We start from the raw sequence: 17,617 nt of genomic DNA on the forward strand, positions 1-17,617 counted from the left end.
TGAGTTACTTTCCACCACTGTGTAGTTTGTCTAGTGGCGAGCCCACATGGACGTATAAGAGATGGGGAAAACTTTTATCAGACAAGAACATAACTTCTTAGGTATAATGTTGATTATAAACAAAGAACTTTGACTCCTGTTCCAAACTATATAAGTAAGATCTGCTACAAAAAAGTTCCCTTCTTAAAACACAACTCGATAATTATCCAACCAGAATAACTTATCAGAAAAAAATCTAGCCCTGAAATACTCTTATAAGCAACAATAAAACATGAAATAGACATAACAAACAAACAAAGCCTTGTCTCTGCAGAGAGACCATTAAACCTACGTGTTGGCTAATGGTAATTAGTGACCTAAACATAACTGCACATAGAGATGTTTGACTTTTAGTTAAACTTGGCTTCACATAAGGCTCTCAATGTTTTCAGGAGACAATATGTGTGTAATTTAGGTTTGTACAAACATCAACAGACCATCCTTCCTTATACATAAAGAACTTCTAATCAGTCCAGTCTAATTATTTTCATAATATCCACTGTACACAACTGAACCATAATTGCAACACATAGATCTTTCACTTTTAAATGAGACTGCCCTCATTTATCAGAAAAATAATCCTCGGCCTGGATAATTATCAGACATACAAACATAAACACCTTCAGAAGTTCTGATGTGAAGACCTGCTTGCCTCTTAAGTTTATACAGTCATGTGACCTGACCAGTGCCCTAGTTGAACACCTCTTAGATGTTTATGCATATATGGACGCTAATCTCTCAGTCAGGACTATGGGATTTGGGAATATTTTGTTTTACAGAGATCAAAGTAGCCGGTTTGGATCAGGAGAAACCCTTCAAACACATCAAACAGAGAGCAATGCATCCTGAATCTCACGCCCACAGTAGCCAATCAAGCCATGCATAACTCTTTTCCTTTGTAAAAGAAAAGGATTCTCAATGTGGGTCTCCCCCATCAACATCTCATGCAACTCACCCCCCACGGAGGCCAGAGGTTGTTTAAGCTTATGGGCTATCAAGGAGAGCCACTGCACCGTATCTGTATGCCTCTCATACTTGGCTAACACGATGCTGGTATTGAGGAACAGAGAGACACTGTGTTAAGAGATCAAAGCAGCAGTACAGAGATTTAGACTCACAGCCTGTCAGTCAAGATGGCGAGACAAAGCAGAGGAAGACAGAAGTGCTTACGCACACACACTCTCCTGCTCACTCGCCGGCTTTCTCTGTGGTGTTCCTGTGAGGGGTGAGGCGTTACTGTCAGATGGCTTAGGGGCTACTCATTTGTAGACATCTACAGCGCTGCATGAACACCTAAACTCACACACATTGAGGGACACACACACACAGACATAATACAAGCCTGTGTGGATGAGAGGTCGCTTCTAGCCTTTATATTGGCCTGTGGAGGAATGTTCTGTGCTCTCAGCATTTTCCCTCGTCTAGAAGATGAATAGAGCTATTTTACAGACAGTGGAGAAACAAAACAATGCTCTGTGTGGTTAGATACATGATATAGGGCCTTAATTTCTGGTTGCTCAAAGACATGTTTTTTTTGTCAAGTTTGCAATATATATATCAAATACTTTTTTGTGGTTAGAGTACAGTCATATGGGGGCCAAGATTTCAGGACACCCTGCTGTAATGAATGACCCTTGGTCATGCCTTTTGTAAAGTATGTCGACTGAATGTGATCACTCCTGCAGGGTCAGTTTTTGTATTGTATTGTGCAACGATCAACCAATATATTTGCCCCTTTCACCTAGTGTGAGAGGAAATAACATTTCCTTTGTAAAATGCTTCAGAAAGTTCAGCTTTTAATAACAAGAGGCCTGTAAGAATATCATTAGGAAAAAATGCTGTGCTGCGTTCTGTTCTAAATGGGACCAAGACAAGAAAAAAAGCACAAATTAATAAGGAAAATGTGAATTTAAAAAATATCTGATAAAATCACAGTATTTAATTGATCTTAAACACCAGTATCAGGTAAACTCATGAGAAAGGAAACTTGCACATTTAGAATCGAAGACCCAATGAAGACCTACACCCTCAATTGGAATAAGGATGACACAACACCACCTGGTGGCCACTGACTGCAACATTTTAATTTAGACGTCATTCCATCATTGATGGTTACATGGACAACGGAAATGGCAAAAGGATTAAGTTGGAAAATGCTTTATGCTTACACAAAATTTAAAAAAAATCTTAACAAATGACAGACATTTAAAAAAAATCTTAAATTAAGGCAGGATGAGAAGCACTCTGAACTTAGACTTCACAAATGGTGGTAGGAGAAACTTGGAGCAACCCTAAATTTGAGGCAGAAAGGCTGAGTGTGCCCTCATGTCTGGAGAAGACTTGTGTTTAGAAAGAGGACTGAGCTTATACTGCTACACAAAACCCAGACACAAGTCAAAGCACAGAGTGGAGCATGTTTGTCACCGAGGAAGGTGCAGATGACAGACCGCCAACACAAACACAAATCTGATTGGCTGATGAGCCCACACCAAGTACAGACCCCGGAACAGGGCATGATTCCATTAAATGTCCCAAACTGAGGTGATCGGTTTTCATCTTCAGTTTGCACAGTTTTCAGAAGCCTGAAAGAGAAAATATAGTGGTATTCTGTGGTGATGCAACAAAGTGATTCATAATTGGATCATTGTTGTGTTTTATAATCAAATTACACCTGTTTTATGGGTGAGCTTCAACAATTAACAGGACAAAACAAAATTCTGAAATATGTGTAAAATTGAGGTAAAAATAGTGGGAGGCAAAGCATACCCGGGAGTATGATAAGTGTGAAAAACGCAAATGCTTCACTGAAACAAATATTAGGGACTCACGGTGTGCATGTTTTACTTTTTGCACGCTCTCTGTGATGACAACCTTTTCTCTTGTCTGGACAAGAGGGAACAAGATACTCCCTTACGAGCAGATGTCTCTTGATAATGATTGAAATGTTCCCTTCGTGGTTCAGTCCCTCAGACGATGTAAGCCCCATGTCACAAATATTATCTTCTCATTTTGTCAAGCACAAAACAGATATTATGTTTCAGGAGTGCATATGCTCTTACATATACCACACTTTGCTTCTACTAAACACATCACTATGACACTACTGCACTATTAGTTTACAAAAGTGGTTATGTTAACCATTCATTGTTTACCTTGTCATTCAATTGCTATATAATTGCTAAATAGTTTCTATTCTTATTTTCATTTTAGATACTTCTCATTAACTATTTTTACTTTCTCTATTTTTCTGTACCTACGGCTGCCTTTGTGTTGCAGGAACACTCTTATTTCCCCTCTGGTGATTAATAAATCTTATCCTATAAGAGATAGCAAGCAACAGCTGCTCAAGGGGTGCTATGGGGTGCTGCTAAGACAAAATAAAAGACAATTTAAGACACTAGTTTGAACTGACATTTTTTCTCCGCAGATCTCAACTGAATGGTGGAAAATTGACTCCACACAGGATTTTAAATGACCTCAGTGCCCACCTCCAAATCATTCTCTCTAATAATATGAAATATTTGGGAGCGTGTTTCTGTACCTTGAGGGACTCAGAAGCTTTACGCAGTTCCTTGATGACAGCAGACAGGGCTTCTGGATTGATGCCCTGCTCGCAAAGTCTCACACATATGGACAGAGACTCCATGTCCAAACCAGTATTCAGCAACCTGGAGATCTCAAGCAGCACTGTTGGAGGAAAAAGGGATATGTTGAAGCTATTTAGATTTTCTCGTTTAAAAACTTGACTGCTGCACCTCCTACAGAATTTGTTAGCAAACAATAGGTTAGATGTTTAGAAAAGCCATTTAATTTGCAACAGAATTACAAATTATTTTTTACAGATATATCAAACAAAAATGTATATTTACCATCCATTGTCTCCCGGACGGCGTTTAGGTTTGTATTTGCTGCACTTGCCATGGTGTTGTATGAATATAGTTAGCCAATGCTTGCTAGCAGGTGGCTAACAAATAATACTTGAAGAGGTCTCTGGCTCGATACAAGACTGGTGAGTTACTACAATGGGTTCAGCCAGACCTTAAACGTTTCGTATTCATTTTACAAAAGATCTCCAAATATCAGAAATCATAAATGGACATTAGCGGCTAGTTAGCTACCTAGCCTGTTAAGCTCAGTAGCGAATGTGACAGAGGAAGTGACGACATGGATTTTTGTTCCGATTGGTTCCCAAGAACTTCCTGTGGCATTTCTATTGGCTAGCGGGTCCTGTGGGCGAAATTGAAATAAACGTTTGAAACTCTCTATCGCAGCTGGTTGTTTGATGACTCCTCTATGAAGGTTGATTTTTAGTTGTGTGCCCACAGTCCTGGATCATTAACAGTTGTAAGTACCAAGAATGAAATGTGTATGTAGTTAATATTTAAATGTGCGTTTCATTTTTAAGCAAAGTGTTGTGTAACGTAACACTGTTAGCACCTTCCTTCTACAATAGCCAGCAAGCTCGTTAACGCTATAGAAACAGGGGAAGCAATGCAGCTAACACGCCAAACTAACAAAGTACAGGCTGCCGTTTGAGTTATGATATTATGTTTGACAAATTTTATCCCTGAAATTTGCTATATCTTGTTGTCAGCTAAGATGGGGGACCATGTTGAGCTACAGATCACCCCAGAGACTCCAGGCAGGCCTTCCATAAGAAATCCCTTTGAAAGTCCTAATGACTACCACCACCTCCGTGAACCCCTGGTGCCAAGCCCATCTGTCTTTAAGTCCAAGTCTTGTAAAGCTGTAAGTCTGAACATACAACTCGCACTTATCACCTCAAATCTTTTAGACCTACTTCTTTGTGACACAGACACACACCTGTTACTGCCTGCCTAAACGTTGTTTTATGCCCACAAGCTTTGCTCTGTTGAATTCTGTATATAGTCTTTTATTCACTTCCTCATCTGTCTGTCCCCCAGACTCCACCCAAGTTTAACTGGTCAATTGATGAAATGGCCAGTCTTCTTCCAGTACACATAGACCCAGAGGAAATCCAGCGACAGTCTTTTTACCTAAGCCAGACAAGGTATGTACTGAAACGCAAAAGCCATGGTAGATACAGTTGTATGCAAAAGTTTGGTCACCCCTAGGCAAATTACATATTTTGATGATTTTTTGAAGAGAAAGTCAAGTCAAATTTTATTCATGTTAAATTGAATTAAAGATAGCAGGGAAATTAAGTGACTAAACATTTTATCTTTCTTTGAAACATCTAGGACAGATTCTGACATTGAGGAAAAGCGTCAGAATGCTATTGAGCAGGTACTGGATTCAAATTCAATCTAATTATATGGTGTAATGATAGGAAAGTTAACTTTTTAATGATTTATTGATTCATTTTGTATCTGTGTCATTTATGTGTCTCCCAATAAAGTTTTTCACCAAAGGAGCCATCGTGCCGTCCCCCTGGGCAGCACCAAACTCTCGTAAAGCCCCTCAGATGTGTAAGAAAAGTAAGTATCTTACTGTTTATATTACTTTTTAACCCCTGAAAGTCTTTTATAATCACATTTGCCTCCTGATATTTGCCTTTAAGTTTCATATTGTGTTCTGCTTTTGTACATTTTAAAATTTTTTATGTTTGCACTTTGTAGGTTATATGTCTGCAATGATTGCGGAAGAGCCAGAAAAAATCTCAGGTTGGTGTGTTCTTTGAAAGGGTTCCACATTATTTTCTGCAAACAGTGCCCCATCTCTTCTTCGTTCCTGAACTGCTCTCTAACTTATTTGTAATCTCTCTTTATTATGTTTGTTGTACAGTTGCTTGTCAGACAACTCTTTCATTGCCTTTGGCTTTTGATTTGGAGAAAGTACTAGGTAAGCCTCTAATAAATGCCAGCACAACCAAATCAGAATATGACAGAGTAATCTACCATTAAATCATGATGTTTGTCTGTTTCTTCCCTCTCCTCAGGCGAATATTACCGCTGCGAGGAAGCGTGCGATGCTATGCAGGAGAGTCTCAGTTCCTCCTCCTTAAGACGTAAACTCTTCCTCGATGGCCAGGGCAGTTACAGTGGCTCTGACAGCTCCAGCCCACCAAGCCCAGAGAGAAGCCATGTCAGGCAGGAGAGGTCTTCTCTAACCCAAGGAGAGGAAGCCGTAGGACGGGTTGAAGGTTCTGAGGGAGAAGCTATATCATCTATCTTTTCCTCCCCTTTATCCTGTGGTGTGTTGGCTCCAACTCCTCCACGGTGAGTGGACAAGTGTGATTCAAATGATGATTATTTTTTGCCATACCCTTGGTGTGTGAATTTTAAAGCACAATGTCTGTGTTGATAAACAGTGGGGTCTGAGACCACTTTTTTGGACACTGTATCTTTAATTTCAATATTGTGAATTTGCATATGTGTCATGATGCATCTTTTTAAATTTCAGGTTTTTTTCCTATTTTGATACAACTGTTAATTTAAGTTACATTAATGGATACACTGTTAAACTAAAATGTATTTGCATTGTCTTAACTATAGGGTCAGTTCTCGTCCAGCCCCATCCAGCATGGCTGCTTCCGGGACTGCAGCCTTGGCAGCATCAGTAGCCCTATGTTCCCTGATAAGTCGTCTCCTGCAGGCCTCATCTCCCCCACAATTTCACCTATTGTTGCACATACAGCACGCACACCCATAGGCTCAGGTAGGCTATTTGTTTCGTAACTCGCACCAAAATTGGTAATATCCAAAATAAAAGCAGAAATTAAAGAGTTTTTATAAGACACTGTGGTGATATTAACTAATTTCAACTTCAAACTGAATCTGTGTTCTTTAGCTGAGAGGAAGCAGCCGAGCAGTTTGACTCCACGTGGTGCCCCCCTGGACATAGATGTCACTTCCTTCAATGAGAGTCCATTTGTCGAGGGTTGCTCTCCCATTCGAAACTGCTCCCCACACCAGCTCCATTGTTACAGTGAGCCCCAGCACAATGCCAGACCCAAGCCCAGGCCCAGAGTCCGCTACTGGGCCTCCCCTCCGCTCATCTCCCCCATCCTCAACCCTAAGCTCCAAGACCATCAGGAGGCTGAGAACCCACTCCCCTCCTACTCCTCTTCTCTCCCTTCTATGGAGCTAGATCCATCGTCACCCCCGGCCCAGGACGCTCACCCCACTAACACTGAGAGAAATAGCCTGGATCCTATGGAACCGGTGAAAATGGAGGAGGGCAAGGAGATATTTGTAGAAGTGAGGTTGGAGGATGAAGAGGAGGAAGCGGGAGGGCTTTCAGAACAGCTTACCAGCTCTCGCATGGTCAATGTGTCAGTAATAGAAAGCTCTCAGATGTTTGTATCTATTCTGGCAGAGGGAAGCAGCATACGCTACGATTCAAGCATGCAGGTCCGTGTGAGCAGTGTCCTACTTCACTGTATATTTAACTCACTCATATAAATGGATTCAAGTTTGTCTTGTTAATTTCACATTGTCCAGTTGAATATCTCTAATGGACTGCTTTTTGCGTTTGTTCAGGTGGACAGTGGGTACAACACTACATCAGCAGGTACCGCGAGTCTTATTGATGGCCTCAGCTCAGATTGTCACAGCAAAGAAATCCTTCAGTTCAAACCTGGCAGAGGAAGCCTTTCAACTCACTAGACACAGCAAAATGAAGGTACTGTTCCTGAGACACCACCTAAGATGTTTCGTTGGTTTTTCCTTTAATTTGTAACCTGTCTGTTTAAAATGCATTACCATCTTTAGGTATCATGCAGACTTAGCTAACAGTATAGTGCATGCTGAGAAAACGATATCAGTTTTCAAAGTCTTTATTTTCATCTGACTAAAACTACACGTCTTATTTTTCAGGTATTTTATCCTCACCACTGAGCCGCCTGATGTATTTAAAGGGACGCCTCTTCCAGTGGAAGCTTACCGTGATAATTTTGCAATGAAATGTAACAAAGTTTACACTATGTTTGAAGCTTTTATGTCAAATGAATTTGGTTAGGGTGAAAGGGGTCAACTGTTAATGAACTATGGACAGAAGTGAAGTGGTTATTAGTTCTGTTTAGGTTCAAGTTGCCTGACTGAAGGCAAATGCTTTACCACAGTATGTTTTATCGCAGGTTGGAAGGGAGAAGACTAACCTGTAGCACATCTTAGTCCTATTGTAATACACTTAAAAATCTACAATTCTAAAAAGCAAGTATATTGGTGTGGTAAGGGGGAAGAAAAAAAGTAATTTCTGTATTGAACTTGCACAACAGTAACCTCCTGGAATGCTGTATTGATACTAATGCCATAATTTCAATTTATCTTGGTGCTGACATGATCGACCTGATAGATCCTGACTTTCAGGTGACATCGGATTTGTACTGTATCTGTTTTTATAAAACTGTTTATCATGATGTTTTTATATGACAAGAGCTTTTTTTTCTTTTATTGAATGAATAAGAATTGTTATAATTCTGGTTATTTGTGCGTCTTACTTGGACTGTTAGAATATTTATTCCAAAGTAAGACTCACTGAATAATGCCACTTGTAAATTAAAAGCTGATTGAGCCATTTTTTTTTTAAAAACAATTTTTCTATACTTAAAGCATGGACTGGATCGTTGTCACATTAAATTAACTTGAATTCTATGTTTGACTTGAGAACACTGTTTATTTTTGACATGGGTGTTTCTACAATGTTTATTTTTGTTGTGACAATTCTCAATATTGTGATTCACAATTCTGTTCAAATGACATTTCACCAAAATGTCAGTGAGATTTTAAATAGTAGTATTTATACAGTATACGATTTTTCAGAATTCTATGATTTTTATTTAATAGGACTAAATCATTTGAGTGGAGGTGATGAACCTGAGTTTCAACTTTGAATTGATAGCAAGAAAACTGTGATACTCATTTTGTACATAATTTTTAACTCTGGGTAGCAAACAAGGCTGTGAACAGCTGACTCAGTTCTTATAAAACATTTTCAGTCAAGATTCATGCTGGGCTGACAAACCACACAGAACCATATAAGTTAAAAAAAAACACTTTAATGATTGAGTTGCCTACTTCACTGTTGTTGGACAAGTTATACTGCATTTCTAACTTGCACCTTGTGTCGGCAAGTGTTTTAAATCATATAAAATGACAAGTATAAGAGCAGAGTGGTCTAACTGTGGTAGATGTATTAAAATGGGCATACTTGCTCTAAGAGTAAATTGTGTCTGTTCATTAAAGAGTCCAAACTGTCTCTTTTATAGACTTGTAAGATTTCTTCATCTGGAAGATCAGCTGATGGTTTGGGTGAATTACTCTGCTGCTTCTTGCGTCAGCGGTCCAGTTTTGGTTTCTTGGCCTGTGGTTCAACATCTGGGGCTGGAACACTCACACCAGGGATCTAAAATAAAGACAATTAACTTCTACAATATGCTGAAGAAGATGAATTTTCTTATAAGGACAAACCTTCCATTCAAAATCATTGTAAATACTGCAATTGATCCGCACAACAGGAGTTGTGAGAAATAAAAGGCAGCTATAACCGTACCAGTGGTAAAGTAGTAAAACAGTCAGTCCTTACCACAGGGTCTATCAGAGCCATGCGGATCTTCTGGTGCTGAATATTGGAGTCGTCCAGGCTGATTGTGACCTTCACCTTGTCAAATATGTGGAAGGTGTGCTGCTCTATGTTCAGAGTGGGGCCCTAAACACATGCAGAAGAGAGATTTTAAACACTGTTCTCCGTAACATGAAATGAATTGTGTTTAAGTGTTTATACCTCTTCGTCAAAAACAAGGTTTGGGACGGTTTTGTCTTTGGTGTCAAAGAACACTGTTCCCTCCAGGCCAAACTTTGGGATGAGCACAATGATGGCGTTCTTCCTCACAAACAGAACGAATCCCTCTTCGTTAAGTATGCCTCGGCTCTTGAAGAACAGCTGCAAAGAGATGATTTGTATTGACGGTGTGAATTTGCAGTAAATGATGTAGTACTGTGTTGGGTGTGTGTATTTGCAAGTCTATCTTTACTCAAACCAGAGTGGACATTTAGTTGATTCTCAGTTGAGGTCAGTCTAAATTATATCACAATGGTTCAGTGTGTTTTGCTGTAAAAGCCCAAAACAAACTTAAATCAAACCAGTGAGTCCATATGTGTTTACCTGTGTGTGGAAGGCCACAGATGCCCTCTGTGCGTACTGAGCCATTTTATGTCTGTAGTTGAGGTTGTTGCAGAGGGCTGACTGCTTTTGTTTGTCCATCAAATCTGGGTAAGTGCTGTCTGCTCCTATGGCCACTGCCAGCAGGCGGTGTACTATAATATCTGCGTACCTGTGTAGGGGAGCAGATGAACATGGTTGAGAGGGAGGGTGGAGGGAGATGTTTAGACAAGGTAAAAAAAAAAAGGAGGAATATTACGACATAAGGAGGTTAGACAGAGTGTGCACATTTCTATTGTTATAAAAGGCCTGACGCAACATATTCAGTAAAGATCTGTTTTCATACCTCCTGATAGGTGACGTGAAGTGTGTATAAATGGGTGAAGCAAGGCCATAGTGGTGGAAGTCGCTGTCCATGCCAGAACAAAAATAGACAGCCTGCATCATGCAGCGAGTGGCCAAGATGCGCAGCAGCGTGTTAAAGTACGGGAAACCATCCACTTTGGCCCCGTCAAGAGAGTCAGCCAGTGCCTTGGCTGAATCTGTGTGGATCTCCACATCCTGGGAACACACAGAAACAAACGTTTGGACACCTTAAACATACTTAGACTAGAAAGCAAGAGTATTATTCTGTAGTTATATTGAGGAATTGTATTTATATTTGCATATAAATAAATATATGTAGCTCTCTATACATATTTATTTATATTTGGAGCTGTTATGCAGGACTTTTTTATGGTCTGTTGCAGTGGTTCTCGACCATTTTTCTGGCGACCCCTTAAAACAAATTGATGTCTATTTGCTTTAGAGGCCTCAGGAGTAAAAGGCTCAAATTAGATCACATAAACATGAGTTATACATATACTTTCTTCTCCCTTTCATCACATTGTGACCACTCAGAAATGTCTTGGGACTTCCTTCAGGGCCCCAACCCCCAGGTTAAGAACCCCTGATTTACTGGGGTGTTTGATCAGTGCCTATAAATTGTTTTGTACAGTCCGGCTGTAGAGCATCTCGTTTCTTTGCGACCACTAAAACTATGAAATAAAAGTATATGCTGCCTTAAATGTTTATTCAGCTAAAATTTCATGTGTCAGAAGTTACTGCCAATTAATGGACAACATCCTCTTTTCATAACAGAGAAAATTAATTAAATTAGCTTAACAAATAAGCATATCCCTTGAAAACCAAAGCATTTTTTCCACAGGACCATCTGTCTTCACTCACCTTGGACTTTGCAGCCTTAAGCAGGATGTCGTAGTTAGATGGCGGCGGTGCTGGATGTTTCCTCAGCAGAGCACACTCTGAAAATTCATCATAAATCTTCTGGGCAACTGAAATATTGGCCAGCAACATGAACTCCTCCACCATGGAGTTCGTCTCCCTAATAATCAAGAGATGCGTTTATTTACATATGACCACAACGATGCACTACAGAAATGTGATTTTATGGAGAAAAGCGTTTCGAAAATGATTCTGCTCCTTTCTGAAGTTACGTACATGAGTTCTTTGGTCTGGAGGTCAATGGGGTCGTGGGTTTCACTGTCCATGTGGAAACGGACCTCTAAAGATGACAGCGTCAATGCCCTGAAGGACACCGAATGCAACACAGAATGTAATTCATGTTAAATGGTTACAGGAGTTGGGATCAGCTAAACTTGTTCTTTGCTTCTTTCCTTATATCTCCTATCTGCTTTTCCAAATGCTTTTGATTTGCATTTGAAGTTGTCAGTGAATGCATGTTTTTAATATTGACAGTAACTGAGCTATGTACAGACATGTACAGTAAAAACACGAAGTGAATAGCGTTTTCTGCCCATAACATTAGAATGTGGCATCAACTACTCCCAACTCCCCATCCCTACCCTTTCTCTATCCTCTGCCTCTTGAGGATTTTGGCTAGTTTGTTGAGACCCCGCAGGCTCTTGATGATATCATCATTCTTGGTGGTGTCATCGATTCTCATCTGGGCCTCAGCATAGGTCAGAGACGCCTGGATCAGGTCGCACGATAGAGGGGAAAATAGAGAGGAAATAAAGATGATATAACAATATAACCTGGACAGTAAATCATGCCTGAAAACAGTCTGATAATAATGTGCCATCTGTGGTTGTATATCTGCATGTTGGTGCTGTACCTTGGAGTTAATGACACTTTTTGTGAACCGTGTCTTTAGGATTTCAGCCTTGTGGTTCATCTCCCAGATACATGAGAAAGCCAGCCTTGAGAGAGAAAAGAAACCAGAATCAAACAAAGATCTAAAAACATTTAGAATGACAAAAACAGCTGTTTGACTATAGAAATCTTTTAGGTTGATGATGATAATTAAAGTTTGTAACTAAAGCACGCTGAACTCATCCATTTTTAGAACTAGAACATTTTGGAAAGAACTGGAGCACTAATGACACTGGTTATTGTGCAACTGTGTGTGTGTATGTGTGTGTGTGTGTGTGTGTGTGTGTGTGTGTGTGTTCATATGTAGTTCAGTCCTCACCTCTCCACGTTGGAGCGTAGAGAACAAAGATTGGAGCTGAGCAGCTCGGGAACCATGTCTATCCTCTGTTGGACACAACATCAAACACATGCAATTTGCTTTATCTTGGCTTTTTGGAGCCAAAATAGCTTTTCATGAATTGATGAAATTCTCAAGTCAACAATTGACGACTAAAATCGAGCACATTCACTGTCACAATATCCCAAATTTTGATACAACCCAAACATCTTTTCCAAAATTCTTGTAACTCTGGTGCAATGTGGCTCATGATGGTAGAACTGTGTCAATTACTGAACATATGGAAAAGTGCCAAACAGTCTCCCACATCCTAAAAAGCTTATCTGTTCACCTTAACTGAGACAACTTTTGACAAATATATAAATTATAAAGCTTATGGAGCTAAGCGCAACACAACTCTTTTTGTTTTTGCAGCTATGCTCTGTTGTCACACTTTTTGACGGCGAATTTAATTCTAGCAGTGAAGTCAAAATTCCGATGTTGTGATAACATTAGGATTCAACCGGGTGTGTCTGTGTCTCCTCACTTTGCCACACAAGTAGACAGTGGTTCCACGACTGGCAGCCTCTTTGTCAAGAGCGTTGCCAGGTCTGATGAAGTGACTGACGTCGGCGATGTGGACCCCCACCTACAGCAAACAAATAGCAGGCAGAGAAACTCACGTAAAATATAAAGACTAATAACATACTACTGTTACTGAATCGTGTTTGTGTAGAATATGTGTACCTCAAGGTTTCCATTTCCCAGCTCTCTGCAGTGCAGGGCGTCGTCTATGTCTGTACATCCCGGAGGATCCACACTGCACACTGTCAGATGCCTCAGGTCCTCTCTCTTCACCATGTCCTGTACCACACACCCAGATTAACATACTGTACACACTGACCTATTCATGCAGTATGTGCATTCAAATTATAGACTGATAGTCTCACTGATAAATGCTTGACAAAACTGGGATAGAATACTACTCTGTGAATCCCGTTACCTCTGGTGTGATGGCCCACGGCATCTTAGGAAGGAAACTGAGCACAGCCTGAGAGAAGGCTTGGTGGGGGACGTCATGCTCCAGTAGCAGCACCTCTTCCTCTGTGCCCTTCTCTCCTGCACTGCCCAGACTGCGCACAAAGTGACCCTAACAAAGAGGAAAAAAATTACTTCTGTCTGTGGACAAAATTTTTTTTGTGCTTATCATTATGTTACCTGCCAGTGAAATGTGGCATCATATAAATATAGAGAACACCAGCAATTCAATTTCCTGTCAAACTTTGGCAGGTGGATAAGCAACCACTCACAGGAGGATATGTAAGTTCCAAAGATTTGACAGTCTGAAGAGGTTCAAACTCACATTTGGATATCTGGAGTCTTTGGGCCAGCCGTCGATGGCCACCATGATCCTCTGGCCCGCCAGTGTGGCAGCCTGGCGTGTTTCAATGCGAATGCGTGGGATACGGCGGTCTGCTGGGGTGAAAAGGTGCCGAGTTGACTGAATGAGGAAAAAAAAAGAAAAAGAAAAAGAAAAAGGATGATCAGTGCTGAGAGTAAGAAACAAGGACTTGCTGAACAGTCTGTGCAGTATACAGAGATTTATAGATAGTCTTTATAATCCCAGAGGGATGCACTAGCACAGATATGTACACATCCATATAACAGCGTCAACAAGGTAGTTTATTATGGGCTGCTATGGCAGAAGGGACGAAACGCAATTTCACAGTCCTGTATCTCTGACCCAACGTCAGCAATGTGGAGTGTGGATTGAGTAAAACAAGTAAACCAATTTCGAGGACAGCTTCACATCTTTACACCAAGCAAAAATAAACTGAATATGACAAATGGGATTATAGAGTTGTCTCGACTCACCTCTTTAATCTGGGAGACATTGAGCATGCCACAGAAAGGCCTCCAGTTCCTTTTGATGATTCCCACTACTTTACCTGTGGGTTTCCTGGCTGCCTCAGCTGCCGATACCTTCAGCTGCTCAAACACACAGGAACATGAAGGACAATAAGAGAGCTAGTGCTCATCGGGGTTTCACAGTAAAAAGATAACACACACAAAAAAAAAAATCATGTTTTTTTAGTAGCACAACACATACAGTACATCTCCAGTGTTTATAAATTTTGACCGTGAGCAGTGACAAAACCAGTCTAATTGTCCTTAAAGTTAAACCCCAACTCACTGCTTTCTCCTCCTCCTCTTCTTCAGCATTATCGTCCTTTGCTTTGCCTTCATCCTGCAGAACAACTGAGGAGGGCGCCACCCACTGATCCCGCGGCAGCAGCTGCACAGCGACCACATCCTGGTACACTGCTCTATTGAGGTTCTGAAGACCCTGAATGAGAACCTGGTAGCGAGCAGAAGGGACAACACAGTGCTTTACATATGCATGCACTTTGCTATCTTTGACAGTCAATTAATTTGTACTGAAGCCTCACAGTCTACCACAATAGCATGACAAATTCTCACCCAAACCCTGATGAGGTCTGGGAGATCCTTTTTTCCAGATTTTGGATAATTGTTCATATGATAATTGTAATTGTGCACGCACCCACGTGCGCGCACGCACGCACACACACACACACGCACACACACACACACACCTCTGTGCTCTCTTCCCCCTCTCCCTGGACAAAGACTGTGGCTTCCAGATAGTTGTCCCTGCTGGCTCTAAAGGTTCCCTGGAGGAAGGAGCCACTCTTAATTCCTGCTTGGATCCTGGACAGAGGGAGGTGCTCTGGGAATAACACCTTACTGGTAGTGATCTCATTCTGTGGGAGGAAAGAAAAAGGAATCAGTGGAAAGAGGAAAGAGAGAGAATGATGTTCCCTAGAGTGTGGGAAGAAGGAAAAGGTAGGGGTGGAAAAAGGAGATACAGAAACAAATTCTTCATACAGTCGCGCTTTACCTTAATCCAGAAATAGCTTTTATCTCTATAATTTAATAAATTAAATATGTTTGTGTTTACCTTATCATCATCGGACAATGCTAGACGATCCACAAGCTCAGGGTTCGCAATCAGACTCTTGATGTACTCTTCACCTAGAGTTTAAATGAACAAATGCGTGTTACAAAGTGGTAAATATAAGTGATGCAGTTTGAGAATGCTTGAATCCAACAGAATAGGTAGTGGTTGTATCAGGACATGAATGGTAACCCTGTGTCTGCAAGGTGCGTTTCAATGTTGGTTAGTTTCAAAAATGTTTTGTGTATTCTTGATGCAGGGAGGTTTGAACTCCTCTGGAACAAATTACATTTGTACACCAGCAGTCCGCTGTCCTGTGCCTTCTGCTTGTTCCCTTGGTCATTGGTGAGGAGGACCACCTTGAGCCCATCTGTGTTCGACTCAAATGTCTTCAAGTGCTGGCTGTACCACTTTGCTGCCATGCGGATTGCACGGTCATTACGGTCATTGGCGGTCTCCCCCGGTTCACGTTCAATAAATGTTTCTCTGGAGGAACAGAAACATTATAAGGATAAATGTGAGGGTGACAAGCACAAAACAAATGTATAGAGTTGAGGTCTAATAAGAAGATCTTTATGTGAAGGAGAATGTGAGTCGTATCTCCATGTGAAACTGGCCAACGTATTTTGACACTGATTACTTCTATATGCCTTTACTTTTTACATATTACCATCATGCAATTACATTGTTGTGATGCAGTAAAAGAAAGTCAGGGGTGTCTTTTTACCTGTGGTGTTCGTTAGTAAAGGTGTAGAAGTGTTTCTCTTTCTCATGTATGATGTCCTTTAGGCGTTTATAGACTGGTGCACTACGGTGGCGAACCTCCTGCAGCACAGTCTGAAGGATGATCACATTACGGATCACAGGATCTTCCAAAATGTCAATCTGCAGGAGACAGAAAATGTAAACATAAGGTGGAAGAGAATCATACCTGTTCAGATGTAAAATAATGAAAATAATGAATGGTATATTATTATTGCCTTAAGTCAATAACATACCTTCACCTAAATTTATGTTAGACCAATGCAATCGGTTAACATAATGATATTATAGTTACAAAAAGACACATAAAAAGACACATGAAATATATAGGTGTGTGAGAATGAAAATATTAACATTATATTAATAAGAATAAGTGCTACTCATTCATCGACAAATATCATGATGTCTGTTAAGCCCACTTTGTAGCTCGCGTGTATTATCATAATACAAGACGTATAATGTTGTTTTATCAAAATAAATGAAAGGAAAAAACTGGCCCCACAAAGTGTGTTTGGAAATTCATATGCCAAGATGTCTAAACCGTCACATCAGATTGTTGACCCACTTGTTTAAGCACATGTATGAAATTTCATATCCAGGGGAAGTAAAGCTTTTTTTTTTTTTACCTGATGTAGCACCACGTTCGTGTCAGGTATCAAATAGTGAGGATAAGAGCAGAGATTGCTCTCAATACACGCGTCTTTCTGCAGCACCGTGGACTCCTGTTTGCATACAGTGCAAACTTCGCTTCCGCACCAAATATCATCTCTCAGATAATGTTCACGCACTATCTTCATCACCCCCCCAGACCGCGTCTTCTTAACGAAGGTTTTAGACTTCAGCATTTTGCCGATAAGATTCTCCAAAGGTTAAATCCCGATATTTTTCGCCCCAACATCTGATAGCAAGCAAGCACTTAGCTGCCCATGTGTAAGGTGTAAACTAACTCAGTGGGTCGACAAAAGCTTCCCAGGGTTGAGAGAATCGTGAATTAAGAATGCAGGTGTTTGCTTATAATCGTGTATGTTATTCTCTATTTCGAAATCATGTTCAATAATAAATTGTAATAATAATTAGTTGCGAAAAAACATTTAACGGTATTTATGTAAAATAAGTTTAAAATCTATGTTTAGTTTTGGTTGGCCATCTAATACTTGTTCGATGAAAACAAAGCAGAAGAAGCAGAAGAAGGGCTGGTTAGCCGCTTCCAAAGGAAGTACTTAATTTTTTATAGCGCCACTATACGTGAGGAGGTGGAACTGCAT

General features: G+C 40.5%; 3 protein-coding genes across 3 annotated transcripts; 1 reads left to right on the plus strand and 2 right to left on the minus strand.

The window, feature by feature from the left end:
- Positions 1–2,101: 2,101 nt before the first annotated feature.
- On the minus strand, positions 2,102–4,204 carry mzt1 (mitotic spindle organizing protein 1). Its single transcript, XM_056395628.1, has 3 exons — positions 3,909–4,204; positions 3,581–3,726; positions 2,102–2,621 (listed from the first exon to the last, which is right to left on the minus strand). Exons 1-3 carry the CDS (start codon positions 3,958–3,960, stop codon positions 2,598–2,600), a joined length of 222 nt encoding a protein of 73 aa, XP_056251603.1. The 5' UTR covers positions 3,961–4,204; the 3' UTR covers positions 2,102–2,597.
- Positions 4,205–4,292: 88 nt separating this feature from the next.
- bora (bora aurora kinase A activator) lies at positions 4,293–8,838 on the plus strand. Its single transcript, XM_056396051.1, has 13 exons — positions 4,293–4,383; positions 4,634–4,788; positions 4,965–5,071; positions 5,262–5,307; positions 5,420–5,498; positions 5,640–5,684; positions 5,806–5,862; positions 5,960–6,239; positions 6,332–6,335; positions 6,516–6,678; positions 6,811–7,373; positions 7,503–7,644; positions 7,839–8,838. Exons 2-12 carry the CDS (start codon positions 4,639–4,641, stop codon positions 7,626–7,628), a joined length of 1,620 nt encoding a protein of 539 aa, XP_056252026.1. The 5' UTR covers positions 4,293–4,383; positions 4,634–4,638; the 3' UTR covers positions 7,629–7,644; positions 7,839–8,838.
- A 180-nt stretch (positions 8,839–9,018) lies between these two features.
- dis3 (DIS3 exosome endoribonuclease and 3'-5' exoribonuclease) lies at positions 9,019–17,304 on the minus strand. Its single transcript, XM_056396257.1, has 21 exons — positions 16,979–17,304; positions 16,318–16,475; positions 15,880–16,076; positions 15,594–15,667; positions 15,229–15,396; positions 14,808–14,972; positions 14,489–14,602; positions 13,977–14,114; positions 13,617–13,763; positions 13,361–13,477; positions 13,161–13,262; positions 12,617–12,681; positions 12,260–12,344; positions 11,988–12,115; positions 11,623–11,709; positions 11,350–11,506; positions 10,469–10,683; positions 10,126–10,294; positions 9,745–9,903; positions 9,547–9,669; positions 9,019–9,366 (listed from the first exon to the last, which is right to left on the minus strand). Exons 1-21 carry the CDS (start codon positions 17,195–17,197, stop codon positions 9,298–9,300), a joined length of 2,856 nt encoding a protein of 951 aa, XP_056252232.1. The 5' UTR covers positions 17,198–17,304; the 3' UTR covers positions 9,019–9,297.
- Positions 17,305–17,617: the final 313 nt, after the last annotated feature.

Source organism: Seriola aureovittata, chromosome 14, assembly GCF_021018895.1.
Source record: "Seriola aureovittata isolate HTS-2021-v1 ecotype China chromosome 14, ASM2101889v1, whole genome shotgun sequence".
In the NCBI taxonomy this organism is placed as follows: Eukaryota; Metazoa; Chordata; class Actinopteri; order Carangiformes; family Carangidae; genus Seriola; species Seriola aureovittata.

Excerpts from the sequence above, each read along its gene's own strand:
- mzt1 (XM_056395628.1), bottom strand. The coding sequence starts at position 3,960 with ATGGCAAGTGCAGCAAATACAAACCTAAACGCCGTCCGGGAGACAATG. Across the intron at positions 3,727-3,908 it reads CGTCCGGGAGACAATGGATG|TGCTGCTTGAGATCTCCAGG; the intron begins GTAAATATACAT and ends TTCCTCCAACAG. Across the intron at positions 2,622-3,580 it reads AAGCTTCTGAGTCCCTCAAG|GCTTCTGAAAACTGTGCAAA; the intron begins GTACAGAAACAC and ends TTTCTCTTTCAG.
- bora (XM_056396051.1), top strand. The coding sequence starts at position 4,639 with ATGGGGGACCATGTTGAGCTACAGATCACCCCAGAGACTCCAGGCAGG. Across the intron at positions 4,789-4,964 it reads AGTCCAAGTCTTGTAAAGCT|ACTCCACCCAAGTTTAACTG; the intron begins GTAAGTCTGAAC and ends TCTGTCCCCCAG. Across the intron at positions 5,499-5,639 it reads CCCTCAGATGTGTAAGAAAA|GTTATATGTCTGCAATGATT; the intron begins GTAAGTATCTTA and ends TGCACTTTGTAG.
- dis3 (XM_056396257.1), bottom strand. The coding sequence starts at position 17,197 with ATGCTGAAGTCTAAAACCTTCGTTAAGAAGACGCGGTCTGGGGGGGTG. Across the intron at positions 15,397-15,593 it reads CATTGTCCGATGATGATAAG|AATGAGATCACTACCAGTAA; the intron begins GTAAACACAAAC and ends TTCCTCCCACAG. Across the intron at positions 12,682-13,160 it reads CTGTCTACTTGTGTGGCAAA|AGGATAGACATGGTTCCCGA; the intron begins GTGAGGAGACAC and ends TGTGTCCAACAG.